The 12,070-nt window shown below is 46.1% G+C and overlaps 1 protein-coding gene across 19 annotated transcripts in view; it reads right to left on the bottom strand.

Moving 5' to 3' along the window:
- The window catches only part of KALRN (kalirin RhoGEF kinase), a 698,826-nt gene that overhangs the window by 617,087 nt on the left and 69,669 nt on the right, over positions 1 to 12,070 (bottom strand). For 5 of the 19 annotated variants that reach the window (XM_045851426.1, XM_045851429.1, XM_045851431.1 and 2 more), the window contains exon 1: positions 6,531 to 6,619. The exons of the other annotated variants lie outside the window; for them this stretch is intronic. In XM_045851426.1, the coding sequence (XP_045707382.1) occupies positions 6,531 to 6,597 (67 nt within the window). In that variant the 5' untranslated portion in view covers positions 6,598 to 6,619. Of the gene's footprint in view, positions 1 to 6,530; positions 6,620 to 12,070 lie in introns of those variants that run through there. 19 annotated transcript variants of the gene reach the window in all.

Below are 12,070 nucleotides of genomic sequence, written 5' to 3'. Positions count from 1 at the left end.
CTGCTTTACTGTTCTCACATCGCAGTAAACTCCACCCCACTGGATGGAAACACCACACCAGGACCTCACAGAGCAGCTATCAGTGTCCTTCCCCCAGGACTTGGCCTACATCTATCTTGCCTAGCAATCTCACACCACAGACAAGGCATCCAGTGATATATTCTGACAGGGGAGATGGGCAGACACCCCAATTTAACATGCACGTTGGCGAGAGAGAAGGATGGGGGTCTCCTCACATGTACGTGGCAGGTATAGGAGAGAATTCATCGCAGATGAAGTCAGGGGCCTGGACTGATTCTTCTCCTAGCAGCACTGTGACTTTGGTACAAATCTATTTTCTGTGAAATGGGAACTAAAGTAACCTATCCCAAAGAAACATACTAAAGTCAAAAGGGCTAAGATATTGGAAATGTCAAATCGTTACAGTTATCTTTTTATTTTTCCTCCTTAACAATTCAATGATAATCAGTAACTCTTCATTCCCTGGAGAGTTCAAACACTCCTTTAGCCAGAGTTATTTATTGAGTTTCCTATTAGAATACAACCTTGAACTAGATGTCTGGGTGAGAACAAAAAGGGATGGTGGGATAAGAACCTGCCCTCAGGGAGGCTCTACTTTCAATGGAGGGAAAGGCCCCCCAAGAAGCAATTAAGCTCCTGGAAGCAACAGATATCTGGCAGGATAGCACACACTTACTGAGCACTTACTTGTTCTAGGCACTGACCACAAGTATTAACTCCTTCAATGCTCACAACAAGCCCACACAGTGTGTCCTACTACCACCCACAGGAGTGGGTCATGAAACACTGGCCTTGCACCAAAGTGCCCACATGTCTCAGAACTCAACCAGGTATGATTACCAGGGGAGCTTTGTCTGGAGGACATGGGGGTCTTGAAGTTTAGAAGGGAAAGGATGTGGATTAACCATAAGAAGAGGAAACTTTGGGCATTTCAAGTAGAAACACAGAAAATATGAAGGTTGCTGGGGAGGCTCTGGTATAGAGTGGCAGGGAATTGTTCTGGGGTGGTGTTTCAACTGTGTTCAAACTGTTTATTGGACAAGAGGCCTGGTCCCTTTAGGAAGGTGGTTTGTGCCAAAAGTCAGTTAAATAACTATATAAGATACCTGTCTGCAACTTAAAAAGCTAAGTTAAAGTAACTTCTTTATGTATGATATGAATATTCAATTCCAATGGGAAGGGGATTACAACCTAACCTCCTCTGATGATGGAATTCCCAGCAGAGGAGCCATCCAATGAGCTTTTCATACACATGCTGCATGCTTTTCTTTACTTTTTCCTACTAATTATAGGAGGGGAGGAACAAGTCATAAAGGCTGGCACAAAGAAGCCATACATCCTGCTAGACACATATATGCAACAGCTAACAAGATCAGGACAAGACAAACCAAAGTGGGTATGCAGCTTGGTAGGAACTAGCCTAAAATGGGCTGAGCAGAGACACCAAATCTGACCCAGTCAGGGGCCAGAGCTAAGCAGCAAGCAAGCCAAATGCAGGGCATCTGTCAATGACAGGAAACCAGGGGCCAGGAAGAAAGCTGAAGGCATGGGAAGATACCATTATCCAGGTGCTCTGAGGCTACAGCGGTGAGGGCCAGCTGCCTCTTGACCCTGCACTGCCCCTGGGCAGAGTCAATCCTTGGATTAGAACGTTTAGGAGATTTGAAGGTTGAGGAACAGAGAATGTCCAGGCAGGAAGAGGCAAACGTCAGTGAGAAACACAAGTAGACTGCAGGCTGAAGAAGAGGCCCAACCCTATGGAAGCTTCAGAAAAGTTACTGTCCCCACTACCCATTTACCCAGAAGGGAGAAGTGATTTTCCCTTCTCTAATTATAGCTAAATATGTGCAGTTCCCACCTACTGGAGCTACACTAATCAAGTCAGGAAATTGTTGTGTTTTAGGATTGTTGTTGTTTTTTTGATATCTGCAGTGACAAGCCACCATCTCAATCTCCAGAGCCCTAGGCAGCCAGAACAGAGAGCAACAAACCCCAAAACAAGGTGGCACCAGACAACATCCTGGGACACAGATAAATTTTTTTCCTGGGACTATGAAGGAAAGTTGGGTAGTGACACAAAATGGTTGTAGTTGAAATTTCTGAAGTTGCATGAATTACATAGTTAAAGGATTAAGTTCTTTTAATTCTTGTTCCTTAGTACATTCCTATGTTTACTTCTGTGTTCACTATTCTCACACAGTGACTGCTTTTCTCGTTTATTTTGTTATTGTGCTAAAGAGTCATTTTTGCCTCTTCTCTCTGGCATCCATATTACATGGTGGCACTGAGCAGTTCCCAACCCTGGCTGCCATTAGAATCACCTGCAGAGCTCTTTAAACATGCCAGTACCCTGCCCTCTTTCCAGCAATTCTGATTTAATTGGCTTGGGGATGTGGGGAGGGAGGAACTGGACATTGTGCTAAGAGCTCCCAGGTGATCATTGTGTACACCCAGGGACAGAATCAGCTGGTTTCTGATCCAGAATCCAAAGAACTTCATGGTAGCTACAGGGATGTAGACAGAGGATCAAGAAGAAATTAACAGCCTGAAGTCTGTGTTGTAAATTCAACATATCACTTAGTTTTCCACAGTCACTTTTGTGCTTCTGTCCCCACTTCACCATATCCACATACCTCCTGCAGTTACTTCCTCGATAATGTTTTAAGTCAACTCTATTTCTTACTTAATTTTTTAAATAAACTAGTGGGCTGGGGATAATGGCAAGGTCACATAAAAAGGCAGAAGCAAAAGAAGAGAAGACAGTGGCTCCTGGGAGGAAAAAGCACTCGGAGTTAGAAGTCAGGAAGGAGCAGGCCCAGGGTGGAAAACCCAGGATCCACATGGCAAAGTTGTCCCAGGAGTAGGGGTGAGAAGGGCTGGAGGCTTGCTTGGCAATGGATTAGAGAATAATAGAGGGATGCCAGGGAACTGGGTTACAGTTGGTGTGGGGCTGTGCCTTTACCCTAGGGGCAGAAGGGGAGAATGGGCTGAAGGAGCAGGGGGGCAAGAGGAGGCAGCCATCTAGGACCAGAGATGAAGGCAGGGCAGAGTGAGGCCCAGGAGGGCTGGTGGGAAGGTAAAAGAGAGGTGAAGGGGTGGGCCTGAGGAGAGATCTGAGGGATGGGTGGGGCTAAGGAGGGCCTGCACCGGAATCTGGGAAAGGGGTGGAGAGCTCAGCAGAAACAGACACCAGGCAGATCAGATTGTCCTTCAGGCAGAACAGATTGTCCCTCGGACAGTGCCAGGCAGTGACTAGCAAGAGAACCTCCAGCAAGACCTGTAAAGTGCCTAAACATCATCTCATGTGCTACTAGTGGTGGACATTCCCATACCCTGTCAAAACTTCCTACACCCTTCCCCTTTCACTACCAAAAAACATGTAAACAAAGGAATGTAAACCTCCACCTTACTTGTCAAATCCCCATGGAAACACCAAAATTCAACAACAAAAAGCAATGTTACTTCTCTCATATACCACTCAGGTTTCCTATCTGTATGAGTTCCTTTCTTTCAATGGACAATCCTCACCATAGGAGCCATCTCCTTGGTCATCATCTGTAAGCACAGAACACAAGCAGCAGAGTGACAAACGCCCCATAACAAATACTGTGAAAACAGCATCTGCTATTAATGAAATAAATCCTCAAAATAATCATGTTCCTGAGCAAGCTGGCAGTTCATTATCATATAAATCCTTACATATGTTAAGTACAGCCCAAGAAAATAATTTCTTTGACATTTTTAAATCCTTACCCCTAAAGAACAATGACAGACGAAGACTAAAGATCAGTCTGCAATCACTGAGCATACACTGTCATCTCTTCGTGAAGTTTATTTCCGCTCTATGATGTGTTCTAATGCTTCCTCCCTTTTCCTAGGTGTGGCAAATCTCAGATTCATTTATCCCCCAGTCACAGCCAAGAGAATGACTCAGACTGGCACACAGCTTGTCGATTGCTTCAGTTTCCTGGGCTAAGCTCATCATTTTCCACTTCTTATTTCTTATTCCACCTTCACTTTCTTGACACCTGTTACTTTCAAGATGACAAAAGGGGTGACAATGTCAAGGTGAAATGACATAAAATCCTAAAACAGATGAAGGGAGCTAAATTCTGTTAAACTAAAGAGAGATCTAAGAGAATTTTGTTCACTGCCCAGAAGGACAGGTTCATCATTCAACCATTCACTCAACAAACACGGTATTTATTGAGCATCTCCCATGAGCTAGTTCAGTCAGTCATGTCATGTTAAAGTGTGCCATTGTCTATAGAACATTAGCTAACATTAGTTAGTCAAGGGAAGTTGCTATATCCAAAAATCCCGCTTGAACATGGATGTAGGTGTGCTCACATGTACATGTGTAATATTGTGATACCAACTAACCAGAACTGGGCAACATAATCAACACTCCACCCCTCAAAAGCTTGGAAATAAGTTGCCCTACCCAGTCTGAAGCTGCTAGTCTAAAGCCTGACATTAAAGAAAACCATAGAGACCTGTTCTGAAAGACCATAAGCTTTCCGATTACAGACACACAAGATAACAAAACATGCACGGAGAACATGCAATTCTGGCAGCCGACTTTTGCTGTTACGGAGACAGGTTAATCCTTCAACCCATAACTTCATTAACCTGACATTTCTAAGAATGCCTGGCAACTTTACAAGCACTAACACAATTTCCCCAAATTTCTATAATATAAGTGTTGTTATTAATATTCCCATTTTTCAGTTTAACAAACTGAGGGTCAGTTTGAGGATAAATCATTTATTCAAGGGTATGAATAGTGGAGCCAAAATTTAAACCTTGATTTGCAACTCATGAATTTGAGCGTTTTCTAAAAAATAGCACTTAATATTATTAGCAGTATAGCTTATACAGTAACATCAACTTCTTATAATTAGTGTCGTATGTTAGTTGGAATCTTGTTTTAATCCATGTAAGTATAAATTATCTCTAAGCCTCTAACAATTCTTAATTGGACTTTTCTCAGCTCCTAGTGATTACATACCACCTGTTCCTGCCTCTCCTAAGATGTTTGTAGGAAAGTGAAAATTAACTGTGTTGGTACTGAATACTAACACTCAAGGGGCACCTTCTTCACGCCGGGCACTAGGATAAGTAGTATTTCACTTAACCCCTATAGCAACCCTCTGAGTTGGAGCTACTATTACCATCATCCCCTTTTAAAATGAAAAAAAAAAAAAAAGAGGCACTGAGAGGTTAAGTAACTTGCCTGAGGTCACACAGGTAAGGAGGATTCATACTTGTGGTCTCCTTCCCCTTCCCCCAGGCTATGCTTTCAACCAGTCAGAAGTTCTGGATCTCGTCCTAACATTCTCATCTAATCTCAAGTCCAGGCTCCCGCTGGCCTGTTTCTCAATACCAGTGAGAGACTGCTTTCCGCAGGTGCTGGTTTGGTTTCCTCCATCTTTGATTTCTGATTGATAAGAGCCCTGCTCTGTGCAGCTCTCCGCTTCCACCTGGCACTGACCTCCTGACACACCTAAGACAGCTCCCAGTGGGGGGTGAATACACACCGGGGTATGTAGCAGGGCTTCCCAGCATCACCTTTTCTGTCAGGAGTCGGATCTCATTCTAGTCAAAACCTCTTAAAGGAGCCAAAGCTTGTTAAAAATAACATTGAACATTCTTTTAAAATCAATTACTCAATTCAGTTAACAGTGGCTTTTCTTTATAATGCAATGTCTAGATTTGGCCAGGAGATTTAAATTGCATCAGTATTTGATGGTGGAATGTATTAGATCAGATTAATCTGAGGAATAAAGTGAACTTTCCCTTCCCTTTCTACTAACTGCAAATTCTATACTGGCTCTACCTACACATAATCCACAAAGAGAGCTGTCCTCAGGGCAGGTACTATAGCTCCACGATGCTAAGAGGCATAGGAGGAAAAGAACACTTACAAAGTACCTACTGTGCACCAGACATCACGCTGTGTTTTACAGGTATGGATTAGATAATAATTCCACAACAACCCTAGCAGATAGGTCTTACCATGCCCATTTACAGGTGGGAAAACAAGCTCAGAAAGGTCACATAAGTCAGGCAGGGATCACAGAGCTGGAGAACAGCAGAGCTGAGGTGTGAGCCTATGTCTGCCTGCCCCCAGCTTCTTGCTGCAGGGACCATTCTCCTTGCTGCACTGCTTCCCAGCATTCTACCGAGAGCCCTGCAAGACAGGGCCTAACTTGCCTTTGACTATAGTACTGAGCAAGAAATGAGATCCTGATATACAGATGTTCTCCAAATGGCCCCCTGTTCTTGATTCCCAGCTGGGTGACAAATGTCCCCAGGAAAACAGTCTTTCTTTACTTTCTATGGGTTGGCTACTTGCCTCTGTCATTCCCTTTTTTCTCCTTTCTTGCTCTCCATACCCCTCTCTGCTCTGTCTTTCTCTGTGTTGTCTCTGCTTCTATCTCTGTGTGTATATATCTTCCTCTCTCTCTCTCTTTCTCACACACACGCACACACACACACAGCAATACCTCGATCCAGCAGCCGGAGGAAGCGAAGATACCAGAGATACCACTGGTCCCAGAAGCGGTCCGTCATCCCACCCTGAACTCATCCTTCACAGCCAGTCCCCTCAGCAGAGCCTAGTTCCACTGACGCTGATTGAGGAGGCCGGAATTTCTTGACGTGGGGCTCACACGCAGCCTGCTCTAAGCAAATGCCTGCCTGTGAAGACAACCACCAGTCCTCCCACACAGAGGCTGACTGTGCAGGCAGCCTGTTTCACAGCAACAAAGGAACAAGAGCAGAACGCGGCCACCTTGTGCAGACAGAATCTGCATGGGTCTAAGGGGAGATCAGAGATGGGGAGGGGAGGTAGGGGGTACTTTCACAAAGGGTTTAGGTTAGAGGTGGTTTTAAGAATGAATCTGCAGTCAAGACCAAACCTTGAACTGACCTCCTTGAACTTTCATTCTCAGATCTCCTGTCATCCTGGCTTCCTCTGCCTCCCATGCCAGAGGCCAGTGGCTCCCCAGTAGGACAGGGGTGGGAAACCAGGAGCTCAGCCATCCTGGACTCCAAAGCCAGCTCAAAGACCCAGTACCCCACCATGGCCTTGCTCTGTGAAAACCACAGGCACTCCCTGCTCAGGACTGCTAGGCCCATGTGACCAGAAAAAGGCCACAGCCCCATTCTCCCTATGTCCTTCATGGATCCTCTGTTATACTGGACACAGCCCAGGCTCTGGAGTTGCAGTCATGGGTTCAGAGCTTCCTACCACTTAATAGTTGCCAGGCTTCAGTCAAGTTACTTCAACTCCCTAAGCCCCAGCTTCCTCCTCTATGAACTGGAGAAAACAGCATTGGCCTCCCAGAGATCTTGTGAGGCTCCATGGAAAGGAAGAATCTAGCCTTTCTGGAACAGCTCTAAGCAGATAACAGTACTCCAGTGTTTGCTCCCCTTTCCCTCTTGCCAGATTCTAGTTCCCACATACCCATTACATCTCGTGGTTTTCTATCTCCATGTCTTTGCTCTGCTCTTCCTCCCAACAGCATGACCTCCCCACTCCCCCACTTCATCATGGTCAAATCCTCCAGAATTTTCTAATGTCTAACTCAAATGCCACGCAATGCAGGAGGCCTTCCCTGGTCTTCCCCACTTTATACTGCATTTCACTTTCTCCTTTATAGAGGGCTCTGCTTCCTTACTTGGCCATATACTCCATGAAGATAAATGAGTCTACTGTGTAATCATCTCTGCAACCCCCAAAGTGCTTCATATAGTGCCGTGTGCTCAAGGATTTAGTAACGGAATGAATAAACAGGCAAATGAGTCCGAATACCCATAAAAACATCATTTTGCTTTTCTGTCACGGAAAGGAATGGACTGTGGGGGCCTGCGCACTGCCTAAGGCCTAGAGAAGGATAACAGAACACCATGTCCTTGCCGTGTGGAGGACCCATTTCACAGTGAATTGCCCACCCACATGGTGAGGCTGTCCCCCAGCAGCTGGGAGTACTCCTCAGAGAAGTGAAACCCAAGGAGACCCTAGGTGTGGGACAACCTTGTGCCCCAGGCCTAACAGCAAGCCAGCAGCCATGTGTACATTCACCACAGCTTTTATTTCAGCCTAGACCATGCCGGCAATATCTTCTCACTGTCCTAATAGAAACGCTGGCATCCCAGGTCTCCTGGTCTCCTTCCGGCAGCTGACAGAAGCAGACCTCTCTCAGTGGCAGCTCTTCCTGGGGGCCTAGGCCTCCACGACAAGACAGGCTGCAGATTCTGACAGAATTCATACTGGGGAGGAGGCATGTCAGGGGCAGGAGAAAGGAGGGAGAGGGAGGAAGGGAGTAGGACCACAGTCTCCACTGCCCTGACCCAGCACCACCATTGACTACATCCTGGCTCCTTCTCAAAGGGCAGCATTGGGACTGAGCTGACACCACTATCTGAAAGCTACTTCTCAGGCTTTGTGAGGATCGTTTTGTTAAATGAGCATTACTTAATAACCTTAAACGGACAATACTCCAGAGTTTAGTTAACACAAAAATGCAAACCCCTCTTCCTCTCTCTCCAGAGAGAAGTGCACTGACCCATAGCCTCCCCCTTCTTTCATGATTGACAAAATCCATAATTCAGGTGTGGCCAGGACTTTTTAGCTCACTAAGTATTTTCACATCCCTCATCAACTTTGGGCCTCTTAACTGCCCTTCAAGCTCTGTAGAATAGGAACCACTTTCTCCAGGCTACAGAACAGAAAACCCATGTTCTGAGAGGTTAAATAACTTGCTATGGTCAAATGCCTAGTAGGTGGCTAGGCTGAGAAAGAAATATGTACCATCTGTGTCCTCCCAAAGAGAGTTTCTGGGGCTCTGAAATTGCTTTCTGAGGAACTGTGACATCTTTCACAGAGTGATGGAAGCCCTCCCCATAAGGCAGGATCTCCAGGGCAGTGCTGACATGCTGTGGGCACAGGCTGAGTACACAGCAGGCACATAACCACTTACTAACAGCCTTTCATCTTTTTCTTTGGCTCCTGGCTTGTAGCTACATGAGGGAAAGCATTTCCAAATAAGAATGCCCAAAATGGATTTCTCCAACACAGGAGAAATCTGACATGAGAGGGGCATACCCATGGATCCCTCCGTGCAGGAGACATGGACAGGATGGCCTGTAGGAAGAGTGCCTGACTCTGAGACAGAAAGGCCCAGTGACTGTGGACGGTGTGTAAACTACTCTGATAGAGCCAGTACTACTCTTCCACACTCCATTCTTGGGTCCAAAGAAAGAAGTTGGCCCTCTTCCCTTGCTTCTGGTAATCAAGGGCAAAATATTCCATACAGCCTCTTTTTGAAAGAAGAGAATAAAGATGTTAAAGAACAATATGGGTACAAGCACTTCTCTCACAAACTGTGAACCTAAGAACATAAGCACACCTATTGGGATCAGGCCCAGGATAAACCCACTCAGCCAGGAATTTTGCTCAAGATTGGCTTCAACCCATCAAGATGGGCTCCTTGGAGCTCCCCAGCCCACTGCTGCTCTTTCTCCATCTCCCGCAGAGCCTCATAAGCCTTACTTTAAATACAGCCCCTCCAGAAGTTGAATAAAATGTTTCAAGAGACTATCAGAGTTGCAATTTAGCTGCAGTGCAATTAGAAGGGATGGGATATTGGCCAAGAAAGAGTTTTACTAGGTTTTTGTTATTATTGTTGATTGTCTTAATGCTCTGCAGTGGCTCCTTCCTTCATCGTGGTCAAAGCAAGCATGGCTACTGGCATGGTTCCTCCCACCCGCCCAGCTGACTACAGGGATGTGTCCTCCAGGCACAAGAAGTGACTCCAAGCCAGCAGCAGCCCATCCATTCCATCCATCACCCATCTGGATGATCACAGGTTACTCAATGTCACAACATAGATATATCCCCTTCTCTTTGCTGTTCCTTCTTCTCAACTTGGCACTGTTTTTTCTCCCTCTTTCTACCCACCCCAACATGAAAACATTGTGTTCCTGATCAGCTAAAGCTAGCACAAATGTATGGAGCAGAAGGCAAGCAGCATGGAAGGAGGAGAAAACCAATTACATCCCAGATCTTTCCCACTCATCTCCCTGGATGACAATGACCACTGTTCCTGCAGCAGCACTGGCCAGCTCCTCAGACACACAGGGCTATCTTATGAGTAAAGGCAACACAGAAGGTGGCACAGTTGCTAGTGTCTGCATGCCAGAGTGAGGACTGTCTGTCAACATGATGTTTTCCTCCCGCCCCACCCTAGGAAGTAGGCACCACCAGGCTGCCATTTTGCCCTGCAAGCTGTGCTTCCGTTGCAACGTGAAACAAACACTCCAGCAGACACCATCCTCAGCCACCTCCCACACCACTTCTGTCCCCTTGATGATTAGTGCCCAAGTGGTAAAGTGAAGCCTGTTGCAACACATTCACAGCCACATCATCCATGGGTTGAGATGGGATGGACACCTGCCAGTTTCTCCTATGAGAGCCTGGTATCCTAAGGTAAACAGGTTCCTTAGGTCCACACCTGAGGACAGCACCTAAGACAAGTATTACCTATCACACTGAAATTCAAGTCCACCTCTCCCATGAGGCCTTTTCCAAGCTAACCTCATTCATTCTCTATCTCAGGGGTTCTCAAAGATTAATGGGTAGCAGAATCACCTTAGAGGGTTGGTTATCCATGTAGATAACTAGGCCTCACTCCCAGAAACCTGCATTTTTAACAAACTCCTTAGATGATTCTGAAATTGTAAACTCTGTCTGCTTCTGTCCCTGCTCTCTTCTGTTAAACACAGCACTGACTTAAATCATTTAACTATTTTGGTTGAATTCTAGAGTGTACCCATCTTCCCCACACATCCTAAGAGTCGAGGAGGGAGGGGATTCTGAGCCCTGAATCCCACCAGAGTTCCCTACATAGTAAAGGGAAGTCCTGCCTCCCCTCCAGGTCCAGAAAGGGACTCCCGAGGAGAGTCTGAGAAGCTGACAGCAGGGAGGCTGAGGAATCAGCCTCATCTCTCCAAAGGCTCCAGAAAGTGTTCATTCTGCCATGGCCCACCACACACCTGTACAATGGCTTTAAATGTCACCTCAAATATCAGGTCAGGCAGCAGGAGGAGAAGGCAGAAGCCAACTACCCTGCCTTGCCCTGGCTTTTGTGTCACTTTCATTCTTGCTCACCTCCATCCCCTACTGAGATCTTGAACTCTCCATTGGCTGAGGGACCCCTGGCCCACGTGAACCTCACACAACCATACCCTGCAAACTGTTAAATGGGAAACACGACCCTTCCCTGTCCTCTTCCCTGAGCATATAGTTCCCCAACCAATCGAGAGAACCCCTACGTTGCTCTGAATATTCAACCACAGCATGCCACCCAACATCCCTCCCTATGTCCTAAGAGTCAGACTCTTCCTTCTTTCTCTGCCTTTTCAAAGCTCACCCACCCTGGGCCCATGAAAAGTATTATAATAATATCATCCCCTCTAAGGTTTTTATCATGAGAACTTAGTATTTAGACCCTCAGGGAATATTTACATTTTGGCAAAAGAGATTGCCAAAGACAGGAGCCTGGAAGTCCAGGCCTTAGATACAAGCAGTGGTTGGGGTGGATATTGGGGGCAAAAAGGAGCAACCATGACTCTTCCCTAAGCTTTCAGAGTCATTTGCCTATCAGGCCATTCTGGTGAGGGCAACTTGCGAGAGCTGATGCCTCTTCCACCCTCCCTAATTCACTGTCCTGATCACTTATTTCCCATTCAGTACATGATCACCTGGTGTGTCGCCTTCTCCAAAGCACCTAAATTATAAAGTAGTTCTGACAGGGGGCTCAAATGTTGGAAAAATTTTAGTTCCAGGTAATAGCTAATAAGTTTAGTAATCACTGCATGTAAAAAGCTATTGTTCAGGAACTGAAGGTGTGGCCCAACTTGACTCCAGGAGACTGTAAGCAGATCTTTGTGCCTCAGGAGGTCTCAAGCAATTAGGATGTTGTCTGAGCCATTGTACTCCAGGGTGAGATGCCTACCACCCAGGGCACAGATAAAGACCACA

This window comes from Phyllostomus hastatus, unplaced genomic scaffold (assembly GCF_019186645.2).
Source record: "Phyllostomus hastatus isolate PE091 unplaced genomic scaffold, TTU_PhHast_1.1 phas_contig_86, whole genome shotgun sequence".
NCBI classification, from domain to species: Eukaryota; Metazoa; Chordata; class Mammalia; order Chiroptera; family Phyllostomidae; genus Phyllostomus; species Phyllostomus hastatus.
Note: the sequence above shows the minus strand (reverse complement) of the source record. Positions and strands in the feature narration are given on the sequence as shown.